This window comes from Callithrix jacchus, chromosome 4 (assembly GCF_049354715.1).
Source record: "Callithrix jacchus isolate 240 chromosome 4, calJac240_pri, whole genome shotgun sequence".
In the NCBI taxonomy this organism is placed as follows: domain Eukaryota; kingdom Metazoa; phylum Chordata; class Mammalia; order Primates; family Cebidae; genus Callithrix; species Callithrix jacchus.
In genome coordinates, this window is record NC_133505.1 from 36,144,635 (window position 1) to 36,166,102 (window position 21,468).

A 21,468-nucleotide genomic window follows, 5' to 3' on the forward strand; every position below is an offset into this window, starting at 1 on the left:
TTCCTCTGTCCATCTGTCTCCCCAGATGTGGGGGAGAAATGTCACAATTGGCCCACTTTCTAAGTGGAAAGAAACCATATGGAGGGTTTAGCTGGGAGCTGAGAGGCGGCCCGGCCAGCGGCGCAGCCAGTAGCTGCCTCCCTTGGCTGTCTCTGTGGCCCCAGACTGACAGGGGCCCCAGTCCTACCCAAGCACCCTTGCTCCTTCTCCCCTCCCCGTGAGCTCCTAGTAACCATGCTCTTCTCTAGCACTTGGGACTCCTTGGTGTGTTAGGAGGGACCCGAGGAGCTGTGTGTGTGTTTGCACGCGTGTGTGCATGTGTGTGCATGCATGTGTGTGCATGTGTGTGTGTGTGTGTTGTGTCCTGTGGTCCCATGCCAGCAGGCGCTGGGCACAGAGCAGCCACTCCTTCCAGGGAGGGTACCCTGTTCTCCCTAGACTGCCTACTGCCTGGCCACTTACATCCTCTAAGGACTCAGCCCGGTGTCACTGCCTTTGGGCAGCCTTCCCTGCCGGCCATCTCCCTGCCCACAGGTAGGGGCCCCTCCGTGGGTGGAGCTGGGTACTGGCACTGCCCTGTGGGGCTGGTGGTAGTCGTGTTTCCTGCAGTCTGAGCCCCTGGCAGCTCCACCCACAATTTTCTGATGTATTGGGACAAGTCTGTGTAGAAGGCTCAGGTGGCCCCAACCTGGACCTCAAGGGGTACTTAGCCAAGGTGTTTGGTTTGAGGCACGTGTTGAGTTGAGTGGGATCCAGAGGAGGGCAGCAGCTAGATACCAGGGCTGGCTTCAAGATTAATCCCTCATGCTTTTCCATCGACTGCCACCAGAGGCCTCTGGGGTCTTATTCTCTGGGGTCTCCAGCTCCTGGACTCAGAACTGTGTGGCTCTGGGTAAGCCACTTCTCTTACCTGAGTTTCAGTTTCCTCATCCGTTAAAGGGAGTGGCTGATACCAGCATGGCCTGCAGATGCTCTGTACCCGGAGGTCGAGTGGGATTTAAATACATGAATGACATCTGTCCCCTGCCAGCACTCGAGAGGCACATCTGGGGCTGGGGACTGGCTGCACCCAAGTGCTCCCCGGGCCTCTGATGGCCGCCCAGCCTGGGCATGAATCCCGACAACACCAAGTATTGACCCTCTCCTGATGGTTCCAGCCCTAGTGGCTGCGCATGCTGTTCTTACCAAGGGCCTGGAGATGGGGGCCAGGGACAGGAGCCCTAAGAGGTGTGCAGATGTGGGTGTAGCAGCCACAGTGCCTCAGGGTGGGCTCTCTTCCCAGATTTAACCCTCCAAGCAACGTTATGAGGTGGTTACAATACAAATAATCAACATTTACGAAACACTAGGTACCGGATGTTGTCTTTACATGCATTACCTTACTTATTTTATTACAATTCTATGAAATAGGTGATATCATTATTTTCACTTTATAGGTGATGTACGTGCAGCACAGAGAGGTTCAGTAACTGACCTAAGGTCACACAGCAGTAAGTGGCAGAGCTGAGATTTGAACCCAGGCAGTCTAGCTCCTAAGTATGATGCTGTGCTGCTTCTAGCTGCTGTATGGGGAAACTGAGGTAGAGTACTTAAGTGACATGCCCAGGGTCACCAGCTGGCAAGGGGAGCCAAGACTGATACTGCAGCTATTCTGACTGCACAGCCTATATCCAGAGGCTGGGATCCCAGGGTTGGGAGTTGGGCTGGGGAGCCTGGGCGGCACCCAGCCCCCATCTCCTGGAGTGTGTTGGGAGAGTGGTGGGGAGACTCAGGCTCCCCTGCCTGACTCAACTAACTGCTGCCCCTCCTGCAGGGGGCGTGTGCATCGCCCAGTCGGTGAAGATACCCCGGGAGCCCAAGGCAGGCGAGTTCGACAAGATCATCCGCCGCCTCCTGGAGACCTCAAACGCCAGGGCAGTCATCATCTTTGCCAACGAGGATGACATCAGGTGAGGGCAGGCAGCAGCGGGGTGGGCATCGGGATCCATGCAGTGTGGGCAGAGCCATGGGTCCTGTCCTACTTTCCCAGGTGAGCCTGACCCCACCCTAGGATCCAGAGGTGGGTACAGGTGAGTGGGTGTGTGGGCAGGGTGACCCCCAGGCTGGAGTGCAGGCCACTGCTACGGGGCACCACTTCCTTCCCCTCTCCATTCTTGCATCCATTCCAGCTGCTAGAGATGGCTACCTGGGTGATTTAACAGAGGGCTGAGGCTATGGGCTTGGGGCCAGACCACTTAGGTTCTAATGCTGTTCTCCCACCTACTAGCTGTGTGATCTCAGGTGAATTTCTTAACCTCTCTGGGCCTCTGCTGCTAAAAAACAAATGAGCTAACGATACCTGCCTGACAGCATTTGAGAATTCAATGCAGGAATGTGCATAAAAGGCTTAGAGTAGCATCTGGCATGAAATAGGCACCCAGTAAATGTGGGCCAACCCTCAGCCCCTCCCTCCTTTCTGTGGTGAGCTCAGGATACAGAGACGAGGTCTGGGTTGTGTGTGGTTCTAGTCTTGGCTTAGGCTCAGAGTGACCAGGCTGAGGGGAGGCACAGCCTTGTCCTCAGGGAGCCCCAGGCTGGGGGGAGATACTGCCCTGCTCAGAATCTGGTAGGGTCCTCTAGTCCCCGCTGGCCACTTCTCCTTCAGAGAGGAGGGTGAGAGCAGGTGTGACCCCTGTCAGGCCTCCTCAGATATCTGACCCAGGCTGGCAGAGCCTGCTGTGCCCTCAGACTCCCCTCACTGGACCAGCCAAGGCTGCCCTGTGTGCCCAGCCCTTCCCAGGTGGCTCCTCCTATTCCTCACCACTGCTCCCAAACCGTTTCTCATTTGGAAAGGCCCTAACGTGGACTCCAGCATTGCTGCAAAACAGATCCCCTCCCAGGCCACTGGGGGGTCCCTGGAGGGATGGAGGAGGGCTTTGGCCTCAAAGGACAAAAGGACCAACTGCAGTGGTGGTGTCTCAGGCAGTGAAAGGCCAGGGAGGGGAGCCCTCCAGCCCCATCCTGACACCCTCAGAGCTGCACAGAGGCAGCGCCCAGTCCCTTGAGGTGTGCAGGTCCCCTGAGTTCCGGCTCTGAACGTTTCTGACGGCCACGGCTCAGCCAGCTCCTGCCCGCTACTCCCACCCCAAAGCCTGGCAAGACTCGGCTCCCTCACCCCACCCAGCTCTGCAGCTCACTCCAGGCCTGCTGTTTTGGGGGACCCCTTCAGCTCAGATGGACCCACGTGCTGGGAGGGGGACTGAATGCTCTGGGCCTTTTGTCCCAGAGAAGAGGCCCCTAGGGGAGGTCTGGAAGGGAGCTAGACTGACTTCCGGAGCAGGCTGCGGGAAGCGGGTGGGAGGAGGGGGTCATTTCTGGAAATCCACATGCGTTTTCATAAGCAAACAGAAGTAAAAATAAACCCAGGTGACTCTGCAGGGCTGGACGGTTGGGAGCTCTGGCCATCTGAGGCTGGCCGGATGCAGGTGGGTATTAACAGGGTGTGGGTGTGGGTTCTGAGAGCAGCCTTACCTGCCATTAGTGGTGACCTAGGATGTGGGGGCAGGGGCTACACCGGTGAGCGGGGCTGGAAGGCCTCAGGCACTGGGAGATGATGGACGTGGCGGGGGGATGAGGATGGACAAGACCAGCTCAGGTGAAGGCTCTGCAGCCTGGAAACATCCATTTCTCCCTGAAAGCCCAGGCTCTCCAGCCCCTGCTGGCCGCCTCCTGCACAGGCCTAGCAGCCACCCCTGAGCCCTGGGGTCTGTGCCCTGGTCCCCACTGATGGAAGGGCCTGGACAGTTTCTAGTATCACAGCCTCTTGCTTGCTGTGTGACATGAGCAAGTTCCTTACCTCCTCCCTGCCTAGTCACTCCGTGGGAGCTGGGTTAGAGGAATGCTGCCCTTTCCTCCTTGTTTTTCCCTTCTGGAGAGATATCTTGGAGAGGCCACTTCATTCATGCCTCCCGAAGCCCTGGCTGAGCGCTTGCTGCAGGCTCTGTGGCCCCAGGCTGGGCTTTCGGGTCCCTGGTTTGATTTGGATTACCATCGCAGGCAGACTGGGCTGCGTGTGAGCGTAGGGCAGCTGCATACCTGCCTCCCTCCATCACCCACTCCCACTCAGAGTGTGGGGAGCAGCTGTCGGAAGGGCCTGGGCTTTTGGCACAGAGGGCGGTGAATGAAGAGGGAGCCTTGGGCAGGCGGCAGCATGTGCAGTGGGGGAAGGGGGCGGTTGTGTGGTGGTGGATGGGTGTGAGGATGGGCAGGGTGTGGGGATGCATGGGACAGGAAGGCATGTGTCTCAGGCGATGGGGTGGGCAGAGGTGGTTCTGGGGCCTGAATCAGACATGGGGTGGGTGTGGATCTGGGGGTACAGTGGTGGTCTTTGCAGGGACAGATGGGGGCCTGGAGAATTACACTGGGGCTGCAGGCAGGCGTGGGCCCAGGGGCAGACAGTTTGGATGAGGCAGTAGCCATGAGCCTGTGGGTAGGTGGGGGCGGGGCACGGGGGACCCATGGGCATGGGTGCTGGGACAGTTGTGGACTCTGGGCTCCTGGGGGTCAGGGCTGTGGGCCCACAGCAAGTGTGGCCAGGAGTGGGGGCAGGTGCATGGACAGACACGGCTGGGCTGGGCTGGTGTGTGTTCCCTACAGGCGTGTGCTAGAGGCAGTGCCAAGGGCCAACCAGACAGGCCATTTCTTCTGGATGGGCTCTGACAGCTGGGGCTCCAAGATTGCACCGGTGCTGCATCTGGAGGAGGTGGCTGAGGGGGCTGTCACCATCCTCCCCAAGAGGATGTCCGTGCGAGGTAGGCCGGGCGGGCACTGGTGGTCGGCGCCATTCTGGACTGCTCCTCCTCTCGCCCCTCCTACTTCCTTCCTTTCCTGCTCCTCCTCTTTCCAAAGCCGTCCTTCCTCTTCCATGGCCCCCAGCCTCTTGTGTTTGGAGGTTCTAGGTTGGGAGATCTTTTATGCCACACTCAACACAGAAGAATTTGAATCCAGATTCAGGACCTTTCCTCCTCCCTTCTCAGGGATTTTTTTTTGGGGTGGAAGGTGTGTGGAGAGTCCACTCAGAAGAGGGCTGGGAGCTGCCGGCCAGGGTTACAGGACAGGGCTTTTCTGCAGAGTCTGCCTGGGCTTGGCAGGCCCTGGGTGGCACTGAGGTTGGGCCTGCCTTGCCCTGAACCCCCTCCTCTTGGGGCAGAACCCACAGTCTCCTGGGCAGGAATGAACTTCTCTGGCCAGAACCTCACAGGGCATGAGGTGTGATGTTCCCATGAATGGGCTGATTTGGCAGGGACCTGACAGTCCTCACCTTGGGGAGAAGGCTCCCTGGGCCCTCTCTTTCCCTGTCCTCCCTCCCTTCAGTAGGAGAAAGCGTTAATGGAGCTGGGAGGGACTGTGGACATCGGCCTTTCCAAGGCACCTCCCAAGACACTGAGGCCTGAGGAGGGGAGGGACTTGCTCAAGGTCACACAGCAGTGTCCTCTCTTCATCCTGAGGCAGAGGGAGTGCCCCGGCCCATACCTGTCCATAGGCCCATGGCTACCCTGTCATCCAAACCTGCCCCTGGGCCTACACCTGCCTACAGGCCCAGTGTAAACCCCCAGGGCCACATCTGTCCCTGCAAAGACCACACCCATCTCCCCCTCCACACCTGCCCTGTGTCTGGCTCAGGCCCCAGAACCACCTCTGCCCAGCCCCATCCCCTCAGACACATGCCTTCCTGCCCCATCCATTCCCACATCCATCATGCATCCAACCCCCACCCCCATCACACACAGTGGGAGTTTCCAACCACCCCAAGCCATAATCAACACAGTGTGGGGATAACTGTGCTTACGGTGCTTACGCATGCCACGCCCCTGACGGACAGCTCCTTTAGCCTCCCAGCCACCCTGTGATTCACTCTTGCCCACCTTGAGTAGATGGATACGCAGGGCTCAGAGAGATTCAGGCACATAGCGCAGCGAGCTGCCGAGATGGGGCGGGAATCCAGGACTTGCCTGACAAGTTCCTTTTCTCTCAGGAACATTTGAGAACAGTGGTCCTCATCTGGGGGTGATTTTGCCCCCCAGGGGCATTTGGCAATTTCTGGAGCCATTTTTGGTGTTGACAATTGGGGGATGCTGCTGCCAGCCTCCAGTGGGTAGAGGTCAGGGTGCTGCCCCGCATCCTGTGGTGCATTGGACAGCCCCCGACAGGAGTTGTCCTGCCCAGAGTGTCCACAGCGCCGAGGCTGAGAAATCCTATTGCAGGCCAAAGCTCCGGCTCAATGCCAGTGAGTCTCCTGTCATGCAGCCAGTCATTTTGCTCCCACGTGGACGTTTCCATGGGCCTCGCTGAGCTTTCAGGCCTCTGGCCCATACAGAGCAGCTCAGTCCACAGGGCCGGGTATAGTCAGTATGGCAGGAGGGGCGTCTGGGAGGAGGAGAGGGTGGTGTTCACCACCTACTTGCCCACCCTAGGACAGGGTTTCCCAGGCTGAGAGCAGAACTATGAGCCGTGCAGAGCATGTGGGAGAGGGAGGCCGCCTCTGTCAGTGATGGGGACATCCTGGATATGAAGGGAGAAGGTCCAGGTCCTGGTCTTGCTGTGTGGCCTGGGTGGTCCCCACCTCTTTCATCCTTCCTGGCCTCCTCTTTGGGTGCTCCCAGGGTTGGACAGTCCCCCCAGCCTCTGTGCGGTAATCTCAGGACTCCCAGGCGGCTCCTCAGAGCCTGCTGTTAGCATTGCAGCGGTTAAAGGCCGTGGAAACATCTTCATCGGTGCGCTTCTCTTCCATAAAGGCAGCAGTTGTAGATTACACACGCTCCCCTGGGACCTAATACAGCTCTTTTCATTTTGAATGAAATGAAATGCTCCACATTTTGTTTTCTCCTGGGTCAGAGGATGTGCTCCTCTGGGTCTCTCTCCCTCCGCCTGGGCCTCTCTCCCTCCGCCTGGGCCATCTCATCCTGGGGGAGGTGGGAAGGGCTGGGGCTGGTGGGAAGGAGGCCAGTGAGGCCCTGACTTCCTGGTGCCCTGCCAGGCTTCGACCGCTACTTCTCCAGCCGCACACTGGACAACAACCGGCGCAACATCTGGTTCGCAGAGTTCTGGGAGGACAGCTTCCACTGCAAGCTGAGCCGCCACACTCTCAAGAAGGGCAGCCACGTCAAGAAGTGCACCAGTGAGCTCGTGGGCTGTGGGGGGCCGGGCGGGGCTGGGCGGGCTCCAGTGGGCTCTAGGAGGAGTCGAGCCCAGGGGCCTGACCTGAGAATCTCCGGAGTTGGGCAGGCACCTGCAGTGGAGTTGGGAGGCCCTGGGGCGGGGCCTGGAGAGGCGGGGCTGAAGCTGATTTGGGGTGTGGCCCTGAGATCCTTGGGGTGGCAAGGCCTCTGGCTGCCTCCTGGTTGATGTGGACGTCCTTAGGGCGAACACACAGCCCTGAACTGACTGACCCCTCTTGTCCTGTGTCCAGTCTTGACGCATACCAGGCTGGGCACTTCCCTGAAACCACCCCAGGGTTCCCTCCAAGGTTCCCTCCGTCACTCAGTAAGCACCAGGTTGGCTCCCAGGCGTAGCTTGCCCCAGTGAAAGCCTGGCTATGTAGCAGTGAAGAAAGAGTCCAATGGCACTCAGAGATTTTATTCTAATGGGAGACAATCAACACGATGAGTGAATTATAGAACATGTCAGAACAGAAAGGTGCAGGAGAAACAAAACAGATAATAACAAGAATGGAAAGTGTGAGGAGAAGGGAATCTGCAGCTGTGAAGTGGCCAGGGACAGCCTGCTTGCACAGGTGACATCTGAGCCCTCACAGGAGTGGGATGAACTGCACGGGGGAGGGGCAGTGATCGGCCCATTTTACAGATGGGAGAACGGAGGCTCAGAGGAGGTGAGTAGAGGGACTTGAATTCCCATAGATGGAGGGTGGTAGAGCACGACTTGCACCTGGGTCTGAGCCCTAGGCCCCCCACCCCCTAGGTAGCCATCGTGGTGTGTCCACATCAGATACATCTGGACAGGGGTCTTTTCATGCCCTGGGTCTGGGTCACTCTGTGGCAGGACCCAGCCTCAATAACATTGGGGTGCTCTGGTGCCTCTCGGCTTGAGGGTTGCTTAAATGAGGATGATGAGTTGCCCCCTGTATCCTCCCAGACTCGAATGTGCAGTTGGGCAAAGGGCGGGGCACAGGCTGCATGGAATCTTTGGCAGACAGGTCCTCCAGGGTGGGGGGAGGAGTATGATGAGGGTGGGTGGGGAGCATGCTGCCCTCTGGTGGCCAAAGCCCAAAGGGACTTGCCGCCACTGGACCACTGGGGACCCCGAGAAGCTCACAGCCAAACCTACCCGATCTGCAGAGTGAGTGCAGGTATGTGAGTGTGCACAGGTGGCTGTGTGTGTGAATACATCTGTGGCATGTGACTTCGTGTGTGTGAGAGTTGGTGTTCCTGAGAGAGAAGGGGTGTGTGTGCCTGTGTCTTACATGAGGCTTGCGTATTCCTGGGTGAGCTAAACATAAACACTGCTGTTTACTATGTATCCACTGTGTTCCAAACACTTTAAAGACATCGTCTTTAGAATGTAAAAGACATTTCACTCTCACAGCAACTCTAGGATCTCTTACGATTCCTGCACTCTAGATGAGGATATGGAGAGTCGGAGAGAGCAAGTGCCTTGCCCGAGGCTGCACAGCAAATGCCTGAATCAGGCAGTGATCACGGCAGAGGTGTGAGAAGTGCAAACATGCCTGGTGTGGAGGCTGAGCTCTCACGGGTGGGGTGGCTGTGTATCCTGTCTCCTGTGTTCTGGGGTCATTATTGAGAGCATCCCCTCCGGTTCTTGGAAGTGCCCACGTGGGATGGAAAATTGGGCACCCTGACTGTAGCTCACCAGACCTAGCTCAGGGGTAAGGATGGGGATGGATGGGATGGGGGTGGGGTGGGGAGGGAAGACTGGAAGCGGTGGCAAGATGGACAGCTGGGGCCTCCTGGATCCAGTGTCTAGGCTGTCGAGGGGTGTGGGCTGTCAAGGGGTGTGGGCTGTCAAGGAGAAGGGCTTTCTGGAATCTCCTCTTTGTCTGGGATGGGTAGGAAGGGAGAAGGCTTTCGTCAGTTCCTGTAGGCTCTGTCTAGACTCCTAGTTCTTGGGGCAGGATTCATGAACCTCTCCAGCAGTCCTAAGGGAGGCATTTGGTCTGATGGTCAGTGCAGGTGGGGAAGGAGGACTGGAGCAGGGTTCAGAAGAGCGCAGAGCTCCGCTGGGCATGGTGGCTCACGCCTGTGATCCCAGCACTTTGGGAGGCCGACGTGGGTGGATTATCTGACGTCAGGAGTTCAGCCCGGTCAACATGGCAAAACCCATCTCTAGTAAAAATACAAAAATGAGCTGGGTGTGGTGGCAGGCACCTGTAATCCCAGTTACTCGGGAAGCTGAGGTATGAGAATCATTTGAACCTGGGAGGTAGAGGTTGCAGTGAGCCAAGATTGCATCACTACACTCCAGCCTGGGCAACAGAATGAGATTCCATCTCAAAAAAAAAAAAAAAAAAAAAGCAAAAAAGCACAGAGCTTTGCTGTGAGCCTGAGGCAAGCTCTGTGACCTTTCTGGGCCTTTGCTTTCTCATCTGAGCAATGGGATTGATGAGCTTAATGGAGGCACCTCCCGATCTGTCAGTGGCAGCTGTAAAGCCTGGAGGTGCGTTAGAGTCACCTGGGAGCTTTTAACACGAGGCCAGGGTGCCACCCCCAGACCAACTAGCTCAGAATCTTAGGGGTGGGGCCTAGGCTGTGGATTTTTATAGTGCTCCCTAGGTGATTTTAATGTGTATTTAGGGCTGGAGCAGTGGTTTCCAAGCTTTGTTCACACTGAATCACCTGGGAATCTTTTACAAATACGGACACCCTAGACCTTCTGGTTTAATTTGCACTGGAGGCAACCTGAGCATTGGGATGTTTTGAAGCGCCCCAGGTGCTTCTACTGTGCAGCAAAGTCTGGGAGCCTCTGGCTTGGAGGGAGGATGCATGCACCCTAGGCTGGGTCGGGGGGGTGGCATGAGCAACGGGGCAGAGGCTCTAGTGGACGCAGTGGGTCTCAGCCAACCTGAATCCTTCCTACTGCGTTGGGAGCCCCAGCAGAGGTGGGTAAGAGTCCCTGTGTGGCCCCAGACCAGGCGCCAGGAGCCTGTTGGTCTGTCTCTGGGTGAGGTGAGGGGCAGGTGGGGGTACTGCTGGGAATGTTTGTGGGACCTGAGACTCTGGGGGAGGGGCAGGCAGCTCTGGTTTCACCATGGCCCTGCCCCTGAGCTGAGCCTGTCCTGCCAGAGAAGGTCTTAGGCCAGGAGGGCTGGAGTGACACCCACAGAGAGCTGGGAGCAGGGGCAGGGGAAGGACCCACACCTGAGTCTGAGTCTGGCTCTGCCTCCTCCCTGCTGTGTGACCTTGGACAAGTTATCTGACTTCTCTGAGTCTCCGCTGCTGTCTGTAGAACAGGGAAGGCAACAGCTATCTCAGTGGCTGTGAGGTTTAGAGAGAAAGCATGTGAGGAGGCTGGCTGAGAATGAAATATATGATAGGTGCTGATAAAATAATTGTTATTGCTGATATAGAGGAAATGGGAGAGTCGGGATTTAGACAGGCAATTGGGTAATCTAATAGTCCAAGTCTGTTGGTACCAATTCTGTCTGTTATGTGGAAAGAATGAGGAAAGAATGTGCCATCCTGAAGGTGGGTGGTATAGATGGTCACAGATGCAACTCCCATTTTACAGAAGAGGAAACTGAGGCAACTTGTGAATATCACAGAGCTAGAGGGTTGTCAGTGCTGGATTTTTGCCCAGGTAGCCTGGCTCTGAAGCCAGTGTTGGGCCCTGCCTTCTGCCCACTTCCTGTCCTTCCCTCTCACTACTCTGGGGCTCCTCCCTCTTGCCCTTAGCCAGCCCAGCCATGCTCTGTGGTCTCCGAGACATACTCTCCACCTGCCCCACTCTTTCTCCAGATTCTGGCCTCCCCTCACCTCTTCAGGATCAGCTCACGCCGCTCTCCTGGATGTTCCCATTCCGTAGTTGGCCTCTACCTGTTTCAGTCCCACAGGCCTGCCCTGCTCAAGGTCTCACTGACAGCAGGTGCCACTCCCGTGTCCTTTGCTTTGCCAAATCCATTCCTTCCCACCCCAGGTGATGGTCCTGGTGACCATCCAAGAGGGTGGGAAGGACCCTCTCATCCTGGGGTCTTATCTTTGGGAAGATTTGATTTATCCTTCAAGGCTGTCTGAAGTGGAGTTCCCCAAAGATGAGGATTTGATTGCAAGTAGTTGATTTGGGAGGGGAATCCAGGAAAGAGGAGAGAAGGCAGAGATACAGGGTATGAGATCAAGCTGGTTGCCACTGTGAACAACTGGACTGAATCCTCCTGGGACAGAGGAACAGGCCTCTCAGTCGTCCCACACAGAGCCAGAGGGAGCCAGGGTATGTGTGTGCCAGCCCCCATCAGTCATTGGTGGAGGGATGCTCCTGGAGGCCATTATTCCTTGGCACCTCCAGCCTGCCAAATGGCTGGGCAGAGAGGGCTCCTGCACCTGAGAAAGCCTCAGAAGGGTGGCACACGCTAGCAGCTGGAGGCTGGACGGGTGTGTGCTGACATGGTCAGGGTTAGAGGGTAGGGTGGTGAGCGCTCATTCTTTCTCAAACATACAGCTACTGGGTGTGACTGCTGGTGCTGCCACTTCCTAGCTATGTGGCCTTGGGCAGGTTACCTCCCCTCTGGGGGCCTCGATTTCCTCATCTGTGAAATGGGAATTACATCATCCTCTTCCATTCTCCCCAGAGCCTCATCTCCAGCAGAGTGCTACTTCCTCACGGCTTCCAGGGAAGGGATGGGAGCTGATTTGCAAGAAGCACTTCCAGGTGGCCCATGGGTCCCCCCAACCCCAACGAGCTGAGGTCACTGAGAGGGGCATCTGTGCAGCTGTCAAGCCTACAGGAAGATAGCGACCGCCTCCTCCTTCCCTCCCGGCCCCTCCCCGGGAGCTCAGAAAACAGGGTTTGGGAATTAACGTCGTAGACAAGGCAGATGTGGCATCCGTCCTTTGGACAGCACTGCCAGCCAGGTGATGGCTGAGCGGAGGAAGGCCCGGTTTATGAGGAGACAGGAAAAATTTACTGCCTGCTGCTCACAGGGGCTGGGAGTCCAGAGAGGGAGGGCAGCTGCATGGTGGCTGGGGGTGCGTGGGGAGATGTCAGTCACCCAGTCTGTGCTACCAGCAATCACGGCAATAATAGTGAAAACAATAACAGCTAATATTTATATAGCATTTATTAATTGTCAAGCTCTGTTCCAATCAATATTTTGCATTTAATTTTTGCAGCAACCCACATTACAGACAAGGCAACAGAGGCACAGAAAGGTTAAGGACTTGCCCAGAGTCACACAAAGCTGGGGTTTGAACCTGACCATTTGGCTCCAGAGATGTTTTGCTTAGACCAGCTGATATCCCAGCCCCAGGCCCCTCCTGGCATCTCCAGCTTGCCTGTGAAAGGTCTTCCCACCTCTGCATCCATAAGAGAAGCTGAGGAAGCCTCCCTCCTCGGGCCAGTGAGAAAGGCCAACATTTGGGAGCATACTTTATAAGCTAGGCTGTGCCCCCTCAGAGGAACTCACAGTTGCTCAAACCATCGGCTGCTCACTCCGTGCTCTTCCCATTCATCAGCTGGGAAACCAGCAGCATAGATTAAGAGCCTGACTGTTTGCCCAGCCAGCACTGTGCTGGGCTTGTTGGGCTCAGTGAGGCGGACAGACCTGCCCTGGGGAGCCATCCTGGGAGTGGGACACAATATGGCCTTGCAGACAAGGTACAGAGCATAGTGGCATGGCGTGGCCTGGTGGACAGTGCCAGGGGCTCCAGAAAAGGCCTGACTGTGAGGCTGGGGAAGGCAGAGCTTGGAGGCCTCTTGGAGGAAACTGGGAGTGCTGGGAGGACAGGCATGCTGACCAAGAAGGTGTGTGTGCATTTCTCTAAAGGAGTACCTGAGGGTAATTCATAAAGAAGAGAGGCTTGTTTGGCTCATGGTCTGCAGATTGTTTGAGAAGCATGGCACCAGCCTCTGCTTCTGATGAGGCCCTCGGGGGACTTCCAGTCTTGGGTGGAGGGGAGATGGAAAAGAGAGGATGAGGAGCCAGGCTCTTTTTAACAGTCAAATCTTGTACGTAATAGAGTGAGAACTCACTTATTACCTCGAGGAGGGCATCCAGTCCCTCATGAGGGATCCGCCCCCATGACTCAGCCACATCCCACCAGGCCCCACCTTCAACACCAGGGATCACATTGTGACATGAGATTTGAAGGGGACAAACATCCAAACTATATCAGAATGATACTGGAGCAAACAGCCAAAGGCCGTGAGAGAGCGAGCCACGTGGAGACCCTGGACAGTGCATGCCGGGCACAGCGCACAGCGAGTGCAAAGGCCCTGGGGGTGGTTCATGCCTGCTGAGCCCGGGAAGTAGTGAGGAGGCCGGTGTGGCTGAAGCAGAGAGCCACGGGCAGGAGATGGGGTCATGGGGGAGGGACAGGCAGAGGGTGCAGGTCATGTGGGCCTGGTGGGAAGTTTGTAAGGATTTAGTCTTTTATGCAGAGTGGGACAAATCATTGTAGGCTTTGAAGGCGTATTGACAAGACCTGATTTATGTCCCCACAGGATCTCTGGGAGCGAGGGCGGAGTGGGAGACCAGTTAGGAGGCTGGTGCTTCATCCAGGTGGGAATGATGGGCCCAGGGCGGCTGGTGGTCATGGAGCTGGTGAGAGGGGGTCAGATTCTTTGTGAGCTTTGCAGTGTGGTCACGGTGTTTATGGAAGGATTTGAGGGGAGAGTAAGATGACACAGTCAAGGATGGCTTCAGCGTTCTCTGCTGGAACAAGGAGATGGATGAATTTGCCAAGTGGTAAGATGGGGTGGGTGGGAGGAGAAGCAGGCTGAGAGGGAAGGCAGGGCTTGGGTGGAGGCCACGTGGAGAGTGGGATGCCTGCTGGGACCCACGTGGCCTTGTGAAGTAGGCGCTGGAGTCAGGGAGAGGCTGGAGTGGCCGTGTGTTTGGGGTGGTTGCCGGCTGGGAGCACCAAGGAGTGTGTGTGTGGGGAGAGGAGAGGTCCCAGTGAGCCCTGGATGCTGGAGTGTTGGGGCAGAGAGAGGGAGCCAAGCATGGAAGCTGAGAAGCAGCTCAGGAGGCAGCAGGGCCCAGAGCACTGGGGGAGGGAGTGACTGGCTCCATTGCCTGCTGTCCAGGGGCCAGGTGAGATGAGGGCTGGGCTGGGCCATTGGACTTAGCAAGAGCAGTCTCCTTGAAGAGGTGGGCACAAAAGCCAAACTGGAGTCGGTCAGGGGAGAGAGGAGAGAAACTGATGACAGTGAGCAGATGCCCCTCTCTTGAGGAGCTGCACTGTAAGCAGGAACAGAGAAAGGGGATGCTAGCTGGGGATGGGCGGGTCAAGAGAGGGGTTTTGTTGGTTTGTTTAAATGGGAGAAATTACTCATATTTCTGCCTTTAAGAGAAAGACCTAATGTGTTAGTTGTTCTCACACTGCTATAAAGAACTACCTGAGCCTGAGTAATTTTTATTTTTTTTCTGAGTTGGAGTTTCAGTCTTACTGCCTAGGCTGGAGTGCAGTGGCATGATCTCAGCTCACTGCAACTTCCACCTCCCAGGTTCAAGTGATTCTCCTGCCTCAGCCTCCCGAGTAACTGGGATTACAGGTACCTGCCACCATGCCTGGCTAATTTTTGTATTTTTAGTAGAGATGGTGTTTCACCATCTTGGCCAGGCTGGTCTTGAACTCCTGACCTTGTGATCTACCTGCCTCGGCCTCCCAAAGTGCTGGGATTATAGGCCTGAGCCACTGTGTCCAGCTGAGACTGGGTAATTTAAGAAGACAAGAGGTTTAATTGACTCACAGTTCTGCAGACTGTACAGGAAGTGCGACTGGGAGGTTTCAGGAAACTTACAATCAGGGTGGAAGGCGAAGGGGAAGCAAGCGCGGCTTACCATGGCGGAGCAGGAGAGAGAGGGCGAGAGGGGAGGGCCACGCTTCTAAACCATCAGACCTCTTGAGAACTCACTCACTATCACAAAAACAACACAGGGGAAATCTGCCCCCATAATCCAGTCACCTCCCTGCAAGTCTCTCCCCTGACATGTGGGGATTACAATTCAAGGTGAGATTTGGGTGGGGACACAGAGCCAAGCCATGTCACCTAGAAAGGGGGAAAGCTAGATGCTGCTGGAGGGGAGGCTGGGTGAGTGATGGGGTAGAGGGATGTCTGCGTGGGGTCTGTTAGCAGGGGCCAGGCAGCTCATCCATACTGGCCTCAGACTCAGTCCCCAGAGTCCCCCTACCCCCAACCCCTCCTGTGTGGGAGAGCTGAGCCCCAGCTCCCCAGCTGAGGTGGGTTGGGCTCAGAACCAGGGAGGAGCTGAGAGCTGGTCCTTCTTGGGTTCCGGGCTGTGCAGGCGCCAGGTGTGACTCTCCTTGCCTAGTCCCAGGTGCCAGCTTCATTCACAGATGAGGGGCCTGGAGCTCAGAGATACTAAGACTCGTCAGGCCCACCAAGGGGCTGAGTGGGAGTTTCCAGCGGGCCCCATCAGACCCTGGGGCTTATATCCTATTTCTCAAATTGAGGTCTGTGGACATCTGGGGACACATCCTTGAGGCCAGATTCACAGGGACCCAGGAGTGCCATGAGGATTCTTACAGTCTGCATTCTCATGTCGGTGGCCATCCTGAAGGGAGCTCCCCCGGTCTCAGAGACGCGGCTTCTCTGCGGCTGTGGTCACCTGCAGTTGGGTTTCACGGTCACAGCCAGGCTTTCAGTGTTTTCATGCTGGGGTCATTTTCTTGAGGGTCTGCAAGAATTGTTTCCTTCAAAAGGGGCCTGTGGCTGGCTCCAGGTTGAGGAGCCCTGGGCGATGCCACCACAGAGCTCTTGGAGCTTGTAAAAGAAATTGAGAGGGAGTCAAGAGCTGCCTCCCACTGGGTAAGCTGCTTCACCTCCTCAGCCCTTGGTTTCCATATCCCTGGATGGGGATGTCATTTGCCCCGACCACTAAGCCTTCAACACCTGGGTGCATCATTCACTGGGAGTGGAAGCAGCTGGTGTTGGGCCCAGGCTGAGTTGTGGGGGACAGCACTGGGGATGGAGGAAACACAGCCAAGGGGGTTAGAAATTCCCAGACTGGAAAGCGGGGCACTTGATGAGGGTGAAAATTTGAGAGGTGGGGACTGGCAACACTGGGGTATAGGGCTGAAGAGCAAGCGGGAGACTCTGGGCCAGGGAGATCCTGGCTGGTGACTTCTGGGAATGGGGGGCTTGTGGGGTGGTGAGCGTGGACTCGGGAACAGGACTTGAAGGACCCTCAAAAGGAACCAAATGTCTCAGGAAGCACAGAGTGGCGGCTTTCTCCACCCCATCCATACGTCAGGCTAGGCCGAGCTGACTTGGGTCTGTCTATGCAGCGGGCACTCCTCACCCATCGAATGGTGGGGAAGGGGTGGGGAGAGTCAGCATTAGAGCCAGCGCCAGGCGGGACAGAGGGGAGGGCGTCCTCCTGTGGGGGTGTGTCAGGGAGCAAAGGAGAGCTGAGGCTGAGAGGACTTCCGTGCACAAGACATGGTGTTGCGTCTCCCTCAGTCCTCCCAGCGGCCCCTTGAAGTGAGTCCTACTATCTGGAATTCACACTAGGGACACTGAGGTGCTAGGACACTCCGATACTTGACTTAGAGTGTATAGCTGGCCATGCCCAGCCGAGATTCAGGGCCATCTGTGTCTGTTTGGTCCATTACACCAGACAGCCCTCTCTGGAGGGGCTCTGGGACCCCCTTGTTTTACTGCCTACTCCCTGGAAGTTTGTTTAAGGGACACAACTGGCAGAGATGTGTATTTGAGATGTGGCTCATGTTTGTTCACCCAGAGCCTTCGTGTGCCTGGCACCTCACCTTCCCACAGCTTTGGGAGACAGGCTGTGTAAATGCAGGTTTATATCTGTGTAGGTGTGTGGTGTAGACATGGGTCTACGCTTGACTGCGTGTGAATGAGTATATGTTTAGCAGATGCTGTTGGTGCCCCGGCCTTACCCCTCAGTGCCCACCAGTGTGCAGCAATGGGGCTCATGCCCCTGAGAGCAGCCCTCCGCCTAGGACCCACGGAGCTGGAGCATTTATCCCCATGAATGGGACAATGCTGAGGTGTGGTCTGCCGGGTCTCCTGGAGGTCCCCAGCAGGACAGAGCCCGGCATGCTGCCATTAATTGACTTTCCTCCCCACCCCCCGCCTCCCAGCCCCCTCCCCATTCTTCCTGCTGCCACCCCCAATAAAACCCTTGCTCTCAAGTCCTCCTCTGCATCTGCTTGTAGGACTTCTCAGCCTAAGCCAGTGGGTGAATCTGAATGCCATGTGTTTGTGTAAGTGTTGTGATAAACGTGTAGCTGTAGCTATGTTGGAAGCGTTTATATGTACACCTGCGTTTGAGCATGCGTGCGTCTGTAGGCATATGTAAATGCATGAAGGTTCGTGTATTTGCTGCTGTGTGCATACAGATGTCAGTATCTGTGAGTGTCTGTGTGGTGGATTTTGTCTACCCTAGCGTGAGGGAGCTGCTTCAGGAAAGTGTGTGTACGCACGTGTGTTCTAGCACTGGAACTCTGGAGGATTGTGGCTGGGCGGGTGAGTTGTGGAGAGGTGAGTGGGGAGATGAGGAGGACTCTGATTATTTCAACCTTGAAAACTCATTTCAATTACAATTTACAACCTGCAGACAAAGACTGCAGTCTCCGTAGTAACCATGCTTCGGGGTTCTGACGGAGAAAATCCTCCCTGGATGGTTCCCCAGCTGGCTGTCACCCGTGGCAGAGCCAAATGCATCTCTGCCTCACTGTGCCCCGGGACACAATTAGGACATCTTCAAACTGTTGCTGCTGTCACTGCCGCCATGTTTCTGGAATTTAGCTCCTCCAACAGCTCTCAGAAATACATGTCTTGCTTCCTCCCAGAACTGCGGTGCCTCTGCCTGGTCCTGGGGTTCCTGCCCACCCATGAGAGGGGATTTTCCCACCCCCTTCCCTCCACTGCCACCTTCCTCCTCTAGACCTGCAGACAGAGTCCTCCGTCCCTGGTTAGGCCTGGCCAGGCAGTGGAGGCAGGGCCTGAGTCCTAGGACAGGAGGAAGGAGGCAGGTCAGCGACTAAATGGAGGAGGGGCAGTTCAGGATACTGAAGACTCTTTTGGACAACGAGAGAGATCTGGGTTCAAATCCCAGCTCCACCACTTTCCAGCTAGCTCTGTCCATAGGTATGTGTCAAACACCTACTTGGTGCCAGGATTCCTGTGAGGCTCTGGGATGTCACCCATCCACCTGCAAACCTCGCCACCTCCCCTGTGAGGGGGCCAGTGAAGCCTGACTCCCAGAGCTGTGGTAAGACAAGGTGCCAGGTACACGACGGCTCTGGGTGAGCATGAGCCATGGCTGCAGAGTCACCTGCCGAGGAGCCAGGTTAGGTGAGCCCAGGGCTGCTGCTGTCCCAGGCATAGTTGTAGCTGCTCATTGAGGCCAGACCGTCGTGACTGGTTTAGTGAGGGTTTGTGGTTCCTGCAGTATCCCCCACCCCTTCCCTACATGCCCTGCTGCCCCTCCAGGGAGCCACCTCAGCCCTGTCATTGTTGTTCCCTGTGGGGCACAAGAGAAGGGCCTGGGGCATCTGAGGCCAGGGTTCAGGAGTGTGAGTGTGTGTGTGTGTGGTGGTGTGTGTCTCTGTGCATGTATATCTGTGTGTGTATGTGTATATATGTATGTGTGTGTGTGGTGTGTGTATGTCTGTTTCAGTGTCTGTATGTGTGTATGTGTATGCATCTGTGTGTCTGTGTGCATTTGTGTATCTCTGTGTTATGTGTGTCTGCATGTGTATCTGTGTGTGCGCATGTGTATATATGTGTGTGTGTATGTGTGCGTCTATCTGCATGTGTATACATATGTGTGTGTGTCTATGTATCTCCATGTGTATATATATGTGTATGCATGTGTATCTTTGTGTGTCTGTGTATGTGTGTGTGTTTCAGTCTGTATATGTCTGTATGTATATGTATGTTTGTGTACATGTGTGTATCTGTGTGTGTCTGTGTCTGCATGTGTGTGTATGTCTGTGTATCTGTGTATGTGTGTCTCTCTGTGTGTATGTATGTATCTCTGTGTGTGTCTCTGTGTCTCTGTGTCTGTGTGTGTGTGTGTGTGTGTGTGTGTGTGTGTGGTGGGCATGCTTACGGCCTGGTGACTTCATTGCACCCCAGTCTTCCCATATGTTACTGGGGTTAGACTTGAGACAAAGTCCAGGAGGCCATAGCTAGTTGAGAAGTTGCTTGAAGTCCATGCTGTGTGACAGCACTGGGCTGGGTGCTCTGTAGGGGCAGCACCCCAGGCCCAGCACTCTGAGCCCTTCCCCCAGAGCTGCCTGGGGTGGAGGCAGGTTTCCCTGGCAAGGGAGCTCCTGTGGGATATTCACACCAGCATCCATGCTGATGGCTTTGTGACTGCAGTGAGAGCACTTGGCCCGGATCCCAAGTGGCCCAGGAGTGGGTGCTTCAATGAGACCCTCTGAGGAGAGGCTGAGGCCAGCCTCATGGGGGAAGTGTGTTTCCCCAGAGATCCAGCCAGCCTCCAATGGCTGGGTGCATCTTGGCCTTAGGAGAGAGTTGCTCCTCTCTGCAGTGGCTGCAGCCTCCCGCTCCATCGCTGGTTAATAATTTAGTCTCTCATTTATATGAGATGAGAGTGTGATGAGAGCTGCTGGGGAGTCAAGCGTGTTTTATGCTTCTTCAGGCCGGAGAGGGCAGGGCCTAGGGGCCTGCAGGGAGCAAGTGTGGGTCCAGGGAGGCTCTTTCAGACAACACTGCCCCAGCATTCTGTGTGTCCTTTGGGGATGGGGTCATCCATTCCATTCCTCCATAGGCGTTTGTGACCTTGTGATCAGAGGCCTCAGACAGGCAGGATGGTGAAGCTGCCTTTCATGTTCACTCTGTCTGTCTGTGCCTTTGCCTAGAAAGAGTGTTGCTGGTTAGCAAAGCCCGCAGACACGGTCAAATGCAGCCTGGGATGGAGCAGGGGTAGGGTCTGGAAGCCAGGAATGCCCATCCTGTTGCCACTGGCTGTGTGACCTGGGCTTCCCCACCAGCCTCAGTTTTCTTGTCTTTAAAATGGCAGTGGAGGCAGATGACCCCATGGTCCTGGCATCCTTAGCATTGTGGTTCCATGGTTTCTGCTGTCCACTTGGCAATATGTGACTACCTACCCTCGGCAAGGCTGAAAATGGGATGTGGTTCTGGCTGGCAGGGCTAATGAGTGACTAGGCCAGCGACCCCCATCCCCACATCCTTGTGTGGGTGCAGCCACTGTCCTTCCTGGTGTGAGGGGATTAGAGGGGGCAGCAGACCTCAGTGAGAGGCAGTGAGATCTCCTGCACCCTGGGTCTGCCTCCAAGGTGTCCAAGGCAGGGGCCTAGGCACAGTGACCTCGAGTCCCCGGGTAATCACTGCCTCATGTGCATCCAGCTTAACCTTGGCCCATGGGAGTAGGACACAGGTGCAGCTGCTCACCCCGCTGCCTTCTGGGGAATTGCCTCTGCACATGCCCTGTAGCTGAGAGGCAGTGCTAGGAGTGGAGGTGTAAGAGGAGTAATTTCCTTGTCCTGGCCTCGGGGAAGAAGGCCATGCTGTATGCAGGGGCTGTAGTCCTGGAGGGGAAGCCAGGTCTCCCTAGCTCTTCCCATCCTCTCCTTCCTCTACCCAGCCATCCTCCTGCCCTGACATCCTCACTTCATCACTGCTCCCCTCCCCACATTCTGCCTGCCCCCTCCCCATCTGGCATAGTGTGGTGCTCAGGGCTGGTGCTGGAGAACCTGGAGTCACATCAGCTCTGCATGGTCCTGGAATGTTACTGAGCCTTTCTGTGCTCAGTGCTTTAGTTTCTTTTGAGATGGAGTCTCACTCCGTCCCTCAGGCTGGAGTGCAGTGGTCCAATCTTAGTTCTCTGCAATTTCCACCTCCCGGATTCAAATGATTCTCTTGCCTCAGCCTCCGGAGTTGGGATTACAGGCTCCTGCCACCACACCCAGCTGATTTTGGTATTTTTAGTAGATAAGACCATTTTGGCCAGGCTGGTCTTGAACTGACCTCAGGTGGTCCACCCACCTCAGCCTCCCAAAGTGCTGGGGCTACAGGCATGAGCCACGGTGCCCAGCTAGTTTCTTCATCTCTGCAATGGAGGTGACTGCGCCACAGCACTGTTGTGAGAAATCAATGAGTGAATATGCATAAGAGTTCTGTACGATGCCTGCACATAGCAGGCGCTCAGTGAAGGCACTTAGTTACTGTTATTGTTGCTATTCAAAATGTTATCTAATATTACCCAGGGCCCAGGCCAGGAGCCACCTCCCCCTCCACAAAGTCATCCCGCCTGCCCAC

The 21,468-nt window shown here is 56.0% G+C and overlaps 1 protein-coding gene across 1 annotated transcript in view; it reads left to right on the forward strand.

The window, feature by feature from the left end:
• The first annotated feature begins 4,521 nt into the window (after window positions 1-4,521).
• The window catches only part of LOC100409024 (metabotropic glutamate receptor 4-like), a 36,203-nt gene continuing 19,256 nt past the window's right edge, over window positions 4,522-21,468 (forward strand). Inside the window, 2 exon segments of the mRNA XM_035297646.3 lie at window positions 4,522-4,790; window positions 7,016-7,156. Of these exon segments, the coding sequence (XP_035153537.3) occupies window positions 4,592-4,790; window positions 7,016-7,156 (340 nt within the window). The 5' untranslated portion in view covers window positions 4,522-4,591.